The sequence below is a fragment of the Lissotriton helveticus genome, chromosome 1_1 (genome assembly GCF_964261635.1).
Source record: "Lissotriton helveticus chromosome 1_1, aLisHel1.1, whole genome shotgun sequence".
Taxonomy (NCBI): domain Eukaryota; kingdom Metazoa; phylum Chordata; class Amphibia; order Caudata; family Salamandridae; genus Lissotriton; species Lissotriton helveticus.
The window spans coordinates 1,675,887,502-1,675,905,048 of record NC_136057.1 but is presented as its reverse complement, the minus strand read 5'-3'; the positions used below and the strand labels follow the sequence as shown (position 1 = coordinate 1,675,905,048).

The window sequence follows — 17,547 nt, the reverse complement described above, 5'->3', positions numbered from 1 at the left end:
AATTTATCCTTTTTGTGTAGTTTAAGTTTGATTCCTATTGAAAGAATAAATAATGTTATAGTAATGCAAATTGGTGTGTAAATTATAAGTTGTAATGTTTGTATAGTTTAAGTTTGGTTTGGATAGAAAGAAAGACATATGTATGTGTAAGGAAAAAAAACAAAGGTGAAACCATAAGTACAGTGCTAAAATTAGGAAAACTTTCTTGAGATATATATATATAATACACAAATATCTGTATATACATGTTTATATATTTACTGCTAGATAGATAGATAGATAGATAGATAGATAGATTTTAGTAAAATCGAAAGGCATTGGCTCATGACAGACCCAAAGCCAAAAGAGGGATACACACATAATAATGGCTTGCCAGGCCACTTGAAGTTCAGTGGTAGGGGTACATGTTGTCCAAGCGGTCATACATTGAATAATAAACAACAAGAGAGGTACCAAGAGTCTATACACGGGAGCCTAAATAGTACTCACTCTGTAAGACAAAACCAACAGGTTAATGTACAAGTCATCAACGATTGACAAATAATAACAGGAGAGGAGAGAGGAACCAAAAGAGAAAAGAGAGCCCCAGAGGTACTGGAGAAAATCCCCATCAGCCCGCTCAGTAGCGGAATATCGTCATCTGGGTAGAATGGTTGACAAAAGTAATGTCCAGAGTGCCCTTCCTTAGGATCAACCCGAGGCTAGCATAACTTGGACTATTACGTTGACCCTCAACCAACAAAGATGCAGACTGAAAAGGGTTAAATTGCAGTGCTCATAAAGATGTGAAAAGAGGAAAAGAAACAAAATTCTACTGCAATAAAGAATAATAGTAATAATAATAAAAACTTACTGGATGGGAAAATCTCAATAAGTGGTTCAGTACCCCTTAAAATAAGGAGTCAGAAGTCTTCTCCCAAATTTAAGGGAGGAAAGACCTCACCTCACCTGGCACTTGCCTCGCTCAAGACTGTGAGCCGAGGGGGAGGTCCCCCTCGGCTCACAGTCTTGAGCGAGGCAACGACGGAGAGTGCGTGGCCTCCTTCACTGTGAGCAAGTGCCAGGTGAGGTGAGGTCTTTCCTCCCTTAAATTTGGGAGAAGACTTCTGACTCCTTATTTTAAGGGGTACTGAACCACTTATTGAGATTTTCCCATCCAGTAAGTTTTTTCACTATTATTCTTTATTGCAGTAGAATTTCATAGGTCCTGAAGAAAGCCTGTGAAGGCTGAAACATGTCGACCATATAAGATTTATGATAAAATAGCAATTCCTTGCATGCTATTTTGTTTCACTCTGCTTTTAACCATACCACCTTGATGGTCAGACCCAATAAAGTTTTTTTATGACATCAATGTAGGTATTTTTACATCACTTGGATTATGAATTTTGTTTCTTTTCCTCTTTTCACATCTTTATGAGCACTGCAATTTAACCCTTTTCAGTCTGCATCTTTGTTGGTTGAGGGTCAACGTAATAGTCCAAGTTATGCTAGCCTCGGGTTGATCCTAAGGAAGGGCACTCTGGACATTACTTTTGTCAACCATTCTACCCAGATGACGATATTCCGCTACTGAGCGGGCTGATGGGGATTTTCTCCAGTACCTCTGGGGCTCTCTTTTCTCTTTTGGTTCCTCTCTCCTCTCCTGTTATTATTTGTCAATCGTTGATGACTTGTACATTAACCTGTTGGTTTTGTCTTACAGAGTGAGTACTATTTAGGCTCCCGTGTATAGACTCTTGGTACCTCTCTTGTTGTTTATTGCTTAGTTGGGGGACAAGGTACCAATAAGTCTTTAAACACTTCTCCCCTCAGGCCCTCCCCTACCTAGTTTGGTTCATACATTGAATAAGCCATGCATTTCCACCTAGATAAACATGGGTTTCTCTATGTAAACACTGACGTAAGATTCGCAAACCTTTTTCCGTGAGTAAGTTTCACTCCTAGAAATTCAGGAGCCAGTCAAACCATATAATTCTAAGCCATAGCTACTCAAAGACAAAGCTTTGGGAATCGAGGGAAGTGGTCATATGGGGCAAATGTTCCTTCTCGCATAGACTCGATGACGCCAAACAAGAGGTTCCCTCTGGCCCACGTACTGTTCTCACCACAACAATGAATGCATTTTTATGAAGTTGTGGTCCCTCAGATTTACCTTACTCCTGGACAAGTCCTGAATGGTTTGGTCATGATAAAATTCAATGTTAAGACTTCATTAATTCTGATTCTATCCTAATCCAGGACCTGAAGACATCAAATCTGTCATTGTCAACTGCAGCGGCATCATCTTTATTGACGTGGCTGGCGCCAGGCTATTCATTCAGGTAATATACTGATATTTGATGAGCATTGAGCCAGTAGAAGTTCCAGTGAATAAGAAAATCTGCAATGGTTCACTAGATAATTTTCAAGGCAGTATGGTTCTTTGAGGCCACTCACTGGAGTATTGTAATATGCTGGTTCTGGAAAAAGCCCCACAAAATCAAAACAACTGTTTCAGAATTAAGGCTAGGTATCATTTATCCAGTATTGGGGTATCTTTCATAGATTCACATGCCTGAATCATTCCCCGTCGACGAGGCGGGAGTCCCACGGTAAAAAATATATACAATAGCAGTGACTAAACATTGTTTGTAGTAGGCTGGAAAGGACTATAGGCCCAACTAGGCCCAAAACTTAGCAGCCTATCTACCTCATTATGTAAAAAGAACTGAAACTGTAGCCTCAGCCAATCAGCTGTCCTCACCCTCTAGAACCTTCCCAGCTCAGGCAGTTCTCCTCAGATTTTCACCGCACGTCGTGGGTGAAGGGAGTCTCCCTGAGCTCTGCTCAGTTTTTTCTTCAGCTTTACATCTTTTTGGAATTATACTTCATTTCTCGAACCCTTTTAAGGCAGTAATATGGCAGTATGGCAGTAAACAAGGTAATAGACTATGATTTATGTCTAACCTTTTCCTCAATAACTCTCACGTTCTGAGAGATGAGGCTATTTTGGGTCAGAGACTTTAACCTGCCACTTCTGAGGAGGACAACGAGGATAAGGAGAGGTCAAAGGGAGAAGTCGCGCCAGGAGCTTATAGAGGGCGCGCATTAAAGCCATAAGATTCACTTTGAGTCTTTATAGGCATTTCTCGCAGAGGATGCAACTCCCTTTTATCCCTGACACTACATCAGGGAAGTCCTCTTGACCTGACATTAGGAGTATATATCATAACTCCATGTCTACTATTACTGCCTTCACCTTTTAAGGTCCTCATCTACGATGATCGTCGACGACAGCCTCATCTTCGAGGGTCGTCGACGATGGCCTCAGAGAGTCGTTGACGATGGCTTCATCTATGATGGTCGTCGACGACGGGCCTCGTCTACGATGGTCGTCGACGACGGGCCTCGTCTACGACGGTCGTCGACGACTGGCCTCGTCTACGACGGTCGTCGACGACGGGCCTCGTCTACGACGGTCGTCGACGACTGGCCTCGTCGACGACGATTCTCGTCTGCGACGGTCGTCGACGACGGGCCTCGTCTATGGCGTTCGTCGACGACGGGCTTCGTCGACGACGGTCGTCGACGACGGGCCTCGTCGACGACGGTTCTCGTCTACGACGGTCGTCGACGGCGGGCCTCGTCTACGACGGTCGTCGACGACGGGCCTCATTCATCTATGTCGGTCGTCGACGAACAACGGTCGTCGACGACTATCTCATCTAAGGCGACCGTCTATGACTGCTATGATAGTGTCATCTACAATGGCAATGCCTAGCTACGACGGTAGTCTATGACAGCCTTACCAAGTTAGCCTCCTATACATATGGCCTCATCTGTGAATGGCCTACGCTACACTTGTCACCATCTATGAATGGTATCATCTATGGATGGCCATCATTCAATTGCCTCATCTATGAGTACCTATCACCTATTTTAACCTCATCTATGATGGTTTTGTTACGACTGTCTTCTATGACAGCATCTTTCTCTACCACTGGCCTTGTCAACCAATGGCCTAGTCTACCAATGACATAGTCTACAAATGACCTAGTCTACCCCAATGGCCTCGTCTACCAATGGCCTCGTCTACCAATGGCCTCGTCTACCAATGGCCTCGTCTGCCAATGGACTCGTCTGCCAATGGCCTTATCTTCCATTGCCCTCATCTAGCGATGGCTTGATCTGCCAATGGCCTCATTTACAAAGGGCGAATGGTGTCTTTTATGTTACCCTTATCTACGGATGCCCTCATTTAAGATTGCCTCATCTTCAATTGCATTGTGTATGGTGGTCATCTATGACAGCCTCATTTAGGATGGTTGCTCATGACGGTTTTCTATGCCGTCGTTCTAGTCTGCAATAACCTCGCCTATATAACCATGTTTAAAAAAAAAAAAAATCTATGTTGGGATTGGCTGCGATGGCCTTAGCGGTAACAGGAGCATATATACTTTTAATGCAGTGGGCAGCAGCTAGATTTTGACTGCCAGCTACACGTGAGGAGACAGAATATCTCCTTCATGGTTTCGAGGAGACATGCAGGAAGATCATGAGAGTGGTACCTATAATAGACCAAGTCTATTCCAGCAGTGTTTCTGTGCATAAAAAGATATTGTGTACCTACTAGTAGCCCATCCGGTCTGGTAGCCCACCGTTCGGCCACATCACAGGCCGTTCAACGGCAATCTAAAATCCTGCAGCGCCGATCACCACAACGCCTGACAAAAAAGGATATTGTCTTGGGCTTATGGGGAACAAATTCTCTGCTTTGGCAGCGGCCTCTAGTAGAGCTGGCAATCCTTTATCCATGATCGGCTGTTATGACCGTCAAATGTGGTCAGACATAGCGAGTTTCAATGACCTCATTACTGAGGACCGAAGGCGGAATGCAGGAAAGTTTCTGTTGAAAGGATGCAGAATCAGAAACTTTAGATTGCGCCTTAGACATTGTGACCACCAACCCCCGTCGCTTAGCAGGGGAGGCACTGCTTGGACGCCAGGGATGGCTTAAACCCGCTACCTTCAGACCTGAGCAAAGATTCTAGGCATGCCTATGATGAAGAGTTTTTTGGTTGGTAAACATTTTAATGAAGACCTCTTCGTTATAAAATCTGGCACTGATACTGCACGATCATTAAGCATCCTTCAATATGGGCGCTGATCTTTCAGAGGAGCTAGATGAAGGGGTTTTTTCATCAAGAGGAGGATACCAAAACTTACTGAATAAGCAGTATCAATCTCAATACAGCCTTGCAGCTGGACAACATGCCGTAGATAATCTACGTCTCGTTTTCCCATCAGGGTGGTCGAAAGAGATTTCAGTATCAAGCCCGAGACGCTAACAGGAAACCATGATCTCCACAGGGCTCCAACCATTTTACCCTCTTCTCGCATGGGCCCGGAGATTCCAGGTTTTTGTTTTCAAGTGACAGGGAACTATGTCAGGCCAATGGGTTCTAACCTAGTAACCAATGGTCACTCCCTGGAATTTATCAAATTGTCATGTACTACTCCGCCCAGGGGTCCCCCTCCCCCTCGTTTTTCACAACAATTAAGTTATTTAAACGAAAGATATTTTAGGGCTTGTGTGGATAGAGAGGATGCGAATTTCCACATACCTATCCACCCCAAACAGCACAAATATTTTCGCTTTCAGGTGGCTGACGCACATTATAGGTGCAAAGTGCTCCCGTTTGGGCTGAGATCGTCACCAAGAGCTTTTCACGAAGTACTTGGTACCAGTGGCAGCAGTATTGAGATCTTGAGGAATGCAAGTATTCCCCGCTCTAGACGATTGGCTGTTCAAAGGTCCTTCAGAACACGAAACCAAGATTGCCACGGTAGATGTACCCATCTCGTCTTTTCTCTGGGGTTGATTCTCTACGACAGCACATTGCTGTTAAGTCCTCTCCGAGTAAATGTATTTTCGCGGAGCAGGGTTACACACCATCCAGAACAAAGCATTCTTGTCACACGACCGCCAGTTGCGTTTTCAAAAATTGGCAAGGTTAACTTCAAGGGTCAGTTTCAGTTCAAATATTTGCTTCGTTCCTGAGGATGTGCTCTTCAGCGATACGTCTCATACCCTTAGCATGACTCAAAATGAGATCTTCTCAGGAAGGACTACAGTCTATGGATCAAAAGGCAATGGGTTCGTTCGACGACACCATCAAGGTTACACTGTGCATGATAAATTCTGTACATTGCTGGTCGCAGACCAGGAATATAACCCAGGGTCTCACGTTCCTGCAAACCCTTCCAGGGTTAGTTTTAATGACTGATGCCTCCATGGAAGGATGCGTAGGGCATCGGCAGGAATTGCAGAATTCAAAGTAAATGGTCTCAAAGACAACAGCAAATCAACAGGCTTGAGCTCCACAACGCTGTTCGGTCCCCCCAAACATTCCTCCTGAGCTAGTCCAGGCCGACAATACCATCAGCGTGTATTATATCAATAAACAATGGGGAACTAATTCAGCTACACTCTCGCAGGAGGTTTAGGAATTGTGAGAAGGTGTCACATTTCACAAGATGTCTTGAGAGCTGAACACGACAAAGCTCTCCACAATATTAATAATAATAATAATAAAAAACATTTATTAAGCGCCTGGTTGCACAAGAGCGACTTTGCGTCCCCGCTCAATGCTCTGAGCATGTCTCAGTCGGATTGTCACGAGTGGAAGCCGTAAAAGGGTCAGGTGAACCCAGTGTTCCAAGTTTGGGTTAAGCCGGCACGGGATCTATTTGCATTCTGAGAGAACAAGGATGGCCGATATTATGCCAGCAGGTTCCCTCAACAGGGATCAAGAGGGAATGCCCTGTCCATGCAATGGTCTGGGATTTGTGCGTACGCTTCTTCCCCCAATACCATTGATTCCGAAGGTGTTCTGTAGAATGAAGCTGGAAGGTTACCGTCTACTTCAGATTGCACCCCGTTGGCCAATATTGGTTCTCAGAACTTCTGCTATTGTTTCCAGGCAAGTCAGGGGACGGAGGCCAAGTGGTTCGTCCGGACCCACAGGCACTGCACTTGCACGTACAGCTTATCATTTGTTAGAGTTAAAGGGCATCAACATTTCAAAGGGCATCAACATTTCGAAGAACTGTTGTGAAATATTGGGAAAATCTCGTGGCCAGGGCACAATCAAGGCTTATCGCCTCAAATGCAGGCGATATTGCGGTTGGTGTGAGGTGAATGCTATTCACTCAATTACAGTTACTGCAGAACAAGTTCTCCATTATCTGCTCTTCTAGCCAAGTCTGGGCTTAGTTTTTAGTTGGTCTAAATGTGTCTTGATGCTCTTTCCAGATTTAGGAAATGTTAAGATTTCCTTTTTTCTGCTCTTTGTCACTTGCCAAACAGTTTATGACAGGGGCTTTTTCGAGCCTTCTCTCCAGTGCGAGCATCCTTCCAGAATGGGAACTGAGCATTGCTAGCGCAGTTAATGAAGTGTACATTGGTCCATTCCTAGGGTACCAACACAATTTCACTTTAACGAACCGGTAAGATTCAAGACATTCTTTCCGGATCCATCTGCTCCAGCTGAAAGAGCAATACGCTCACTGGATGTTTAACGCTGTTTTAAAAATTCTAACTGTAGAAAACTAAGGATATTAGATGATCCAGCCAGCTGTTCGTGGCTTATGGTCAAGCAACTCTTAGCACGGCTGTAACAAAGGCAAGAATAGCCAGATGATTAGCATCTTTTCTGCCATGACAAGGCTAACAAACCTTTGCAGAGGAAAGTCAAAGCTCTCTCCGACTAGAGCAGTATCAACGTTTGCAGCTTTATTGGCTGGAGTAATTCCAGAAGTTATATGGGGCTGTGACATGGGAAAATGTCCACACGTTCACGAGACATTACTGCCTTCAGTCTGCATGTCAAGAGGGTTCGGCAGCTGGGCAAGTTGTCCTACGCTACCTCTTTTTGTTAATCCCTGTTTCGGTGACCCTTTGGTTTTTTAAATATTATCTATGTTTGCCATTATTCATGATATGCAAAAGGTTATGCGATTTTAACATGTTATATTTATATATACTCTAGAATGTATATCGGATGTGTATGAGACTTACATATTCAAGTATGAACCTTACTATGCATGTCTCTTTAGTTCTTATAACTCATATTTTAACTTTGAATGTTTGCATTCTCAAGCCTCTGTTAACAAATAATGGATGCAACTGAGAGTTTATTAGCACAAGTCTATAGTGTTGTACTATTTTTCAAAGCTGTCTTATTTTACACTGTATTATATGAAGGTTTTTTATGCATATGTTATGAAACGGGTTCGTGCTCTATAACCTTCCAGGTTGTGTGGGAATATGTGCATTTTCTTTGTCTCCTACCTTCCTCTACCGACAGACATGGTATTACTGCTTGCTATTCTGATTCAGGCATGTGAATCTATGAAAGATACCCCAATACTGGATAAGAAAACAAGTTACTTACCTGTAACTACAGTTATCCAGTATTGGTATCTTTCATAGATTCACATGCACCCACCCTCCTCCCCGGAAGGGCAGTTTCTTTGTTATGGATACTACTTCTCACTTGTGCTGTGAAAATCTGAGGAGAACTGCCTGAGCTGGGAAGGTTCTAGAGGGTGAGGACAGCTGATTGGCTGAGGCTACAGTTTCAGTTCTTTTTACATAATGAGGTAGATAGGCTGCTAAGTTTTGGGCCTAGTTGGGCCTATAGTCCTTTCCAGCCTACTACAAACAATGTTTAGTCACTGCTATTGTATATATTTTTTACCGTGGGACTCCCGCCTCGTCGACGGGGAATGATTCAGGCATGTGAATCTATGAAAGATACCAATACTGGATAACTGTAGTTACAGGTAAGTAACTTGTTTTCTTATGGATCTTGACTATCCTATTGACTTTTCAGAAGTATTTGACTGTTGGGAAATTGCCTTGACGTTTGAATGCCTTTACCCAATACTAGCTGGCCTTTCACAGGTATTATTCTCCTGTTGAGGAATGGCCCTGTTTCAAGTGCCACCGATGTGTTCATATGTTCATATTTTTTCCCGATTCAGCAAATATTTTCTCCATGCTAACAACCATCTGCATTTTAAGACATTTAGGGGCAGAGGTACGCAGCATTTCATAGCTCGGGCCATTTGCGAATGGTAAAATGCTTTTTGGCATCTACCAAACCGGTACCGTGATGGAGTAAGGACGTCAATCAGATTGTCTCCAGTCGTTTAAATTATGCTGTGCCCCGATTGCCTGATTCGTTCAGCAAACTCTTGCCACACATACGGGCCTAAATATTACGTTCCGTGGATGCTCTGGGCACCACCCTCATGGTTGCTACAGAATAACGGGATTTGTACTTAGTTGGCCCTTGCCACTTTACGGGCATTGGTGTAACCAGGTTTTGGACTCCAATTGAGCATTGCAAGATTGATGAGGGTCACTTCACCTGTCCACTTGTCCTGAGGAAGATCTGAATGGCTGAGGTATTAAAGTCCCTCGGTTGCCGATAAGCCGGATCAAAATTTCAATGCTACCCCCTACCGCACCTGGACCAATTCCCCTTCTCCATTAACCCTGTTTACAGCCTTAAGGAAACTATCCTTACAACTTTAGAAAATATAATTCACAAGAATAATTTGCATGTGGCCAGGTGGCATCTAACTGTTTATTGGATATCAGTTTTGTACAGTCTTGTAAATATATGCCCTTTACTTTTCCAAACAATTTGAGCTCTCTTGACTCCTATATATACACTTGAGCACTCTTTCTTACACGTTCCTTAGAACATTCTCCTACCTTCTTCACCCTCTAATGATTGTTCCTTTAAATGACTAAATAAATATATTGTAATCAATGTACCCTCTAATTTCTTTCCTCTGTGTGCGGCAGTGGAGTGTCTCTGTGCACTGCAACCATGGCTATGTGCGCCAGGAACCAAACCGCGCGTGTCTGCGGCGCCAAATGGCACTCAAAACGTTTACTTTAAAAAATGAAAAAATGGTGCATTTTCACACATACAGAGCCACAATAAGAGTCTTAAGGGCAGTTTGCAAATTTATTGTATTGCCTGTATTTTCATTGTTGTGTCTCTGACTGCTGTTGTCTGTCTTCCCCGCTGCCTGTACATGGTCCGTGCCCCTTTTTCTTCCCTCTGTTACCCTCGCCGTCCCCGTGCTCTCTCTGCCCGGTCTTTCCTTCTGTACCCCTCGCTGCCTGTGTCTCTGCCCAGTTTTCCCTCCTGTTCCCCTCGCTGCCCCGTTCCTCTCTGCCCGTTCTGCCTTCTGTTCTTAGCTGCCCCTATATTTCTGTATTCTGTATTTTGCCTCTGTGCCATTAGTTTTTTGTGCCCGTCTGCCCTCTGTGCCACTCATTTTTGTGCCCCTTTTGCCTTCTGTTCCACTCGTATTTCCCTCGTTTTTTGTGCCTTTCTGCTCTCTGTTGCACTCATTTTTTGTGCCTTTCTGCCCTCTGTTCCACTTAGTTTCCCCCTAGTTTTTGTGTCCTTCTGCCCTCTGTTCCACTCGTTTTTAGTGCCTTTCTGCCCTCTGTCCCACTCATTTTTTGTGCCCTTCTGCCCTCTGTTCCACTCAATTTTTGTGCCTTTTAGCCCTCTGTTCCACTCGTTTTTTGTGCCCTTCTGCCCTCTGTTCCACTCGTTTGTTGGGCCTTTCTGCCCTCTGTTCCACTCGTTTTCCTGTCGTTTTTTGAGCCCTTCTGCCCTCTGTTCCACTCGTTTTTTGGGCCTTTCTGCCCTCTATTCCACTTCGTTTTCCCCTTGTTTTTTTGTGCCCTTCTGCTCTCTGTTCCACTCGATTTTTGTGCCTTTCTGCCCTCTGTTCCACTCGTTTTTTGTGCCCTTCTGCCCTCCGTTCCACTCGTTTTTTGTGCCCTACTGTCCTCTGTTCCACTCGTATTTTGTGCCTTGCTGCCCTCTGTTCCACTTAGTTTTCCCTTCATTTTTTGTGCCCTCTGTTCTACTCGTATTTTGTGCCTTTCTGCCCTCTGTTCCACTCGTATTTTGTGCCTTTCTGCCCTCTGTCCCACTTCGTTTTCCCCTCGTTTTTTTGTGCCATTCTGCTCTCTGTTCCACTCGATTTTTGTGCCTTTCTGCCCTCTGTTCCACTCGTTTTTTGTGCCCTTCTGCCCTCTGTTCCACTCTTTTTTTGTGCCCTACTGCCCTCTTTTCCACTCATATTTTGTGCCTTGCTGCCCTCTGTTCCACTTTGTTTTCCCCTCATTTTGTGTGCCCTTCTGCCCTCTGTTCCACTCGTATTTTGTGCCTTTCTGCCCTCTGTTCCACTCGTATTTTTTGCCTTTCTGCCCTCTGTCCCACTCGTTTTTCCCTAGTTTTTCGTGCCATTCTGCCCTCTGTCCAACTCGTTTTTTGTGCCTTTCTGCCCTCTGCCCTACTCGTTTTTTGTGCCTTTCTGCCCTCTGTCCTACTCGTTTTGTGTGCCTTTCTGCCCTCTGTCCTACTCGTTTTTTGTGCCTTTCTGCCCTCTGTCCCACTCGTTTTTTGTGCCTTTCTGCCCTCTGTCCCACTTGTTTTTTGTGCCATTCTGCCTTCTGTCCCACTCATTTTTTGTGCCTTTCTGCCCTCTGTGCCACTCGTTTTTTTCCTTGTTTTTGTGCCCCTTTTGCCTTCGTTTCCGCTGGTTTCCCCAGCCACTCTGGCCTTTTGTTTAAGTATTGCTGTTAATCAGAGCCCCTTCACGGGCTCCGATTAACAGCAATACTTAAACAAAAGGCCACAGTCTGGCCCGCGCTTTACTAACAAAAGCATAGAGACAGTACACGCTGTGTTTAGAGACTGTCTCAACGCTTTTGTTATTAAAGCACGGGGGAACAGTGATTGTAATAATACTTAGTAGGTTTTTTGCACATGTTTGTTTTAATTATTTTCATGATTTACAGATGTTTGTGAGCTGATTAATGTAAGCTTAAGCTGTTAATCTAACTCTTCCTTGAAGCATTGGTCCAATACCATTGTTTCTTTAAATGTATTTAAAAACAGTCACAGACATGGTGGTCTGCTGATTCCAGCAGGCCACCATGCTTGTGAGTGCAGGCCATTCCCAATGGGTCGCAAAGCGAGACATACCTCATGAATATTAATAAGGTAGGTCTATTTGAGACTTTCTGGGAATCGCAAAATGTGTCTAAGACACATTTGTACATGCGTGTTTGCGATTTTCTAATTGTGAATTTGCAATTAGGAAATCGCAAATAGACTTTTTTATACATCTGACCCTTGGGGCGACATGTAGGACCATTTCATTTTGCGAGACTCTAATTGCGACTCACAATTAGAGACTCTCAAAATAAAATGTACTAATGTGTCTCAGACACATTATCGATTCCCAATGGGGTCACAGTGGAACTGCTGCATCAATATTCAATACTCATCAATAGGGGAGAGGATGTAACCTGACGGCTAGAGCGTTCATCCTCGAAGCTGGAAAACCTGGTTTGTGTCTCAATAGGGACGCTCAACATCCTGTGATTCTGGGCAAATCAGGTAATCTCCCCCGCCTAACAAAAATGAATGTGTCCATCTGTAATGAAACTGGTGCTCATAAAAAGTGCTCTGATACCTGATATCTTCGAGTCGAGTTCGAGCTATATAAAACTAAAAAAAAATAATAATTAAAAAAATATTCACGAGGCAGGTTGCAAATTGCAACCCAAATGGGAATGGGTAATAACTCAGGGATGATGGCCTGCTGGGGACAGCATACCACCATGTCTGTGATTGCTTTTAAATAAGGCAACTTTTATTTTTTTTAAATCCAGCCCATTTTCCTTGCATTTCGAAAAGAAAAATGAAACGTTTCTGTTTAATTTTTTAAGTGTAGGAGGTGGTCTGTGGCAGTGGTTCACGGGAACACTGTCTGCTCTTAAAAACAGTTTCGCTGCCAGTCACAAATGGGAAGGGGTCCCATGGGCACATACTCGAAGTAGGCAGTAAATTGCCATTGTTTTGCGACCTCATTCCGGTTGCGAAACAATTGTACATGTTCTTGCGACTCTATATTAGATAGGGATGCCCTTGGCATGCCCCTCCATAATAGCAATTTGCAAACTCTATTTTGGGAGTTGCTAATAGCTTCCCAACTCGCAAAATAGGGTTGATACATTGCACATGCCATTTTAATGGTCGCAAACGGCCTGATTCTCCGTTTACGAGCGCTAAAAACGGTCTTACATCTGCCGCTTTGACCTGAAATGTCCTGTGTAATAAACTAAAAAAGATGCATGCTACGTCTTAGGCCTCAAGTCCTAATTCAGTTTGTTCTTTTTTAAGATACATTTTGCTAGCACCATCCTGCTAAAGACATAGCAATGTATCAATTATATCATAATAAACTGATGTCAGTGATGGAAGTGAGTGGGCACAGAAGAATATCAAACTACCCATCTGGGGCCTATCCTCTCTTAAAGGACATTAAGAAAATTCAAAAATCCTGCGCTTCCCTAAGGAGGTATGAACTGAAGCATTAAAAAAGTGTCTGCATTGTCTGGTGGGGTTATGCCTTCTCCACAAGGCATTTTGAAAAATCTGCCCCTTCACTGTTGGCACGAAGTGGGTAAACTCTCCCGTTGGGTATTTTAAGCAAATACACAATACACTTGCATCTGGAATTTCTAAAGGTTTGGAAGGCCTATACATTTCTGAATCAGTTTAATATTAGTTAATTCAAAATCGGATAAAATGTTCACTCAGGATTAAAGGGGTCACAATGCCATCTCCTTACACTTTCATTAATGCCCGTGTCCTCTTTTTTGCAGATGTGCATTGAATGCAATAAGGCTGGCATTCGTCTTTACTTAGCTGGGTGTAACGGTAAGAAGATTTTTATTATTGTAACTGAGCTACATTGTTCAATGATTTTATTTAGGCATGTTTATAGTGCAGACAACGTTTGCGAGAGAAACAAGATGCCATATGCAGAGGTGTGTCAAAGACATAAACAAACTTTTGTTTATTGTCCTTCATATGAAGGAACGAGAGGAAGTATATTGACTTGAAGTGGGTCATTAGGAGAAAAGCAGTACTGAGTATGCCAAAAGCCTCTTAAGAATCCAAGCTATTGTGAATATGTTAACATCTCTAATAAACCATGATTACAGTGGAGAGTTCAAATGCCTTCGAAGAATCCAGGCTAGAGTCAAGAAATCAGAATTCCTACTGGAATCCGAACAAGAGCCAAGAGATCAAAACCAATTGAATAACCAAAATTAATTTCGAACCCTACAAGATTTCTGTTATTTTTCAATTAGGTCGCTTTGAAGTCTTAACTGCAATTTAGACTATTGAGACTGTGAACCATTTGAAACTAGTTGACAATCTTCGTGGCCTTTGATTTCTCGATTTTAGTGGGGATACTTTGATGTCTTTTAACCACTGAATGTAAGATCTGCTTGTTCTCGAACTTTTAATTTTTAACTCTAGACACGACTATTCATGGGCTTTTGACTTACTCTCCCAGATCTAGCCTTTTCAGACTTTTACATTTCCTGACCTGGGCAGCTGTTAGGGATTTTTAGCACCTGCAACTTAAGGTTTCTCCCCTAGGGTTTTGAATTTCTTGTAAACTTGAACTGTACGTCATGCAGGCCTTTTGTGTTGTTTTTAGTTCGTTGCAGCGCATCGATGGCCTTTCACCTTTCAACTCTATGTGAAGCTCTTTTAATACTTCCATACTATCGCACATGCCATACTTGAGACATTTTGTCAAAAAAGGTGATTTACCTTACAGCTAAACATTATTCTATCACGAAGACAACCAAGAGAACTGAAGGCATGTTACAGCTGTTGATGCAGCTTGAGATGTATAAATGGTGCAACAAACCTTTTGCTGATCATATGTAACCTCTTTGCTTAACATGCCTACCATTCTCTGCTCCTACAGACAGTGTCCTGAAAACCCTGAAGTGCAGCGGGCTCATGGAGCACCTTAGCGCCCAACATGTCTTTGTGACGGTTCATGATGCTGTCGTGTATGTGGAGCACACCACTGTAAGTGGGAATACTAAGACCCCTATAGATCAGTTCTGGAAGCCCCCCAGACAAATAGAGAAAATGCTCAACCACAAAACATGCGCCTTTTAGGATGGTTATGCAAAATATGACATTGCTTTTTTTCAAATTATCTAATAAACATACTTTTAGTTTCTGGATACATTTCGGTAAGGCCTTTTCTACCATTAATTTCGCAACACAACTTGATCTGCGACAAATCTATCATAAATAGGTAATTTGTTCCGTAAAAATACTTAATTTACCTGCAGACTCCTTTGTCACACCCATGTCAGTCAACCAGAGACATCAAAATAGATTAAAGTCCGTTTAAAATTCGTGAAAAAAGCAATTTATTTTTTGACTGAAATTTGTAAAAGAAAATGTTAAAAATAGTCGCTTGTAAAAGAACATTACTTTTTAATATGCGTCAATTCCATCATTTTATTCATATTGTATTTTTATAGCTACAGTATCTCAATATAAATTCAGCAGAAATTAGATCGCACAAGACCATACAAAAGTATAAATCAAAATAAACAAGGGCTCCTTATACCAAAATAAACAACTGCAGAATAACAAAATAAATCAGTCAGAATAGTACGATTAGTATGCCTTGGTAAATTCAGACCTTTCACACAACTTAAAAGCCGTGTCGCATCCATTTACAAATTTTGTTTCTGAGTGCCAGTCTACAAGACATGTCCCTGGCTGAATTTATTGGGGTGACTGCTGCAGCCCATGCAGGAAGAAGCAGTTTCTGGTAAGGATGTTGGAGAGAAGATAGGGTTGAAAACTTTCAAAATGAGCGAAACCAGAAATTCTAAAGTGTATGGAGTGTCGGTGCTGATGTAATGTGACTAGTCATTGGGAGCATCAATGATGCCTATGCTCTCGAGTTTGCTGGTAAGAATGATGGGGCTCCTGGGCAAGCAGACTTTGGGTGAACTTGATATCAAAAGTGTTGATGCCGAGACTGGCCTGGAATTGTGAAAAGATTGTAGTATAGGTTGTAATACAGAAACTCACTGTAGAGCAGATAACCAAAAACATGTCTCTCCCAAGGCCAAATACCTTCTTATCTATTTGGTGACAGGCATGAATAGATGGATGAGATTTCCGCTCTATGTTTTGTGACCTATTCACAAACTGCATATTATAGTACATTAGTAATACACCAATAGTACTACTAACATACTACAAAATGCTATTCACAAACCTATTTGCGGAGATCTTTGCATCGGCTGCAGAGATCTCTGCACATGTACGCTTACGTTTTAGGAGTAAATGTGGTAGGGACAGTGGATTAGTTGGAAAATGCACAATACATAATGCTAAATGGCAGTGGTTAAGGGAGGATTAACGAGGGGTTGATGAGAGAGAGGTTCAAGGAGGGACATGCACCCAACCGAAAGAGTAAGCCCAATTTTATTCACAAACCACCTTTCTGTAGTTACTACAGCCAAATCGAATCCAAACCTGTAGTAAATGTTATCGAGCTCTGAGCTGGAGTAATTACAGCATCATACATAGCTAACTACTGGTACTGAAACACCCTTGCATAGAAAATAATGAAGGTAGGGATTAAAAAAAAACATATGGGAAATAATGTTAAAATACATTATATTATTTAATCTATTTAAAATTATAGATACATTTTATTTAATGTTAAAACAATAGTCCATAAATAAAACCTCATCATTATTTTATTTTAAAATATTTATTGACTTATTTTACATTTAAAAACGAAGGTAATATTGTTATTATGTTTAACTACCCATGTACATCACATTTAATACTTTTAAATAAATAATCAAAAAAATATAGGAATGGTGTGGCCAACGATCATGGCCCTGTAGACGTGATCCACCGAGACTCCGCAGTTTTTTTACTAGATCTGGGACGCCTGAAGCCAATGGCCTCGGCCTACCGTTTCCAGGGATGTGGGGGCGGTGAGGACACCGGGGGTGCAGCGGGGGCTGTGGAATGAGTTTGTGAGTAGTGGCACCGAATCGCAGCCTTGCTTAAATTCCACGTGAATGTTGGAGGCTGTCAGGCTTGATGCGAGTGCCCGCAACTGTGGCACCGGAGGAAGATGGTGAGAAGCATTTGGGTAGGGGTGGCGTCCAGTGGCTAACCATTTAAACATTTGCCTAACTATGCCCAGACGTGGGTCCCGTGCTCACCATGCCACTGGAGTCAAGCTATCCTGACTGATGAGGGGTGAAACCCTGCAACCGATCCTAGGGTGCTTGTTTCCAGTCCGGGGAAGACCTGGCCTGGCAGTTCGGGCTGGACCGCTCCCATTGGGTGCAAAGTCAAGACTGATTTGCAAGTGGCTGAATTCAAACTGTAATGGCATGGGGAGCAAAAAAACGATGGATTTAGGCCCAGAACTCTGTACTGGGGTGAATGTATGACATTGTTCTGCATTCTGTCCATCAATTGTCCTTTTTGCAATTGCCTAACTTCAACGTGGCGGCCGTTCCTAGATACTTTGGGGACACAGCACTTGCTGAGGAGTGGTGGTTGAGCTAAATGAGCTCCTGCACAT

At 42.9% G+C, this 17,547-nt stretch overlaps 1 protein-coding gene across 2 annotated transcripts in view; it reads left to right on the top strand.

The window, feature by feature from the left end:
• Positions 1–17,547, top strand: part of LOC144830993 (solute carrier family 26 member 10-like) — a 482,105-nt gene that overhangs the window by 432,395 nt on the left and 32,163 nt on the right. The window contains exons 15-17 of one of the 2 annotated variants that reach the window (XM_078688958.1): positions 2,242–2,324; positions 13,763–13,817; positions 14,887–14,993. In XM_078688958.1, coding sequence (XP_078545084.1) covers positions 2,242–2,324; positions 13,763–13,817; positions 14,887–14,993 — 245 coding nt within the window. The remainder of the gene's footprint in view (positions 1–2,241; positions 2,325–13,762; positions 13,818–14,886; positions 14,994–17,547) is intronic. The other variant, XM_078688957.1, reaches the window with a different exon arrangement.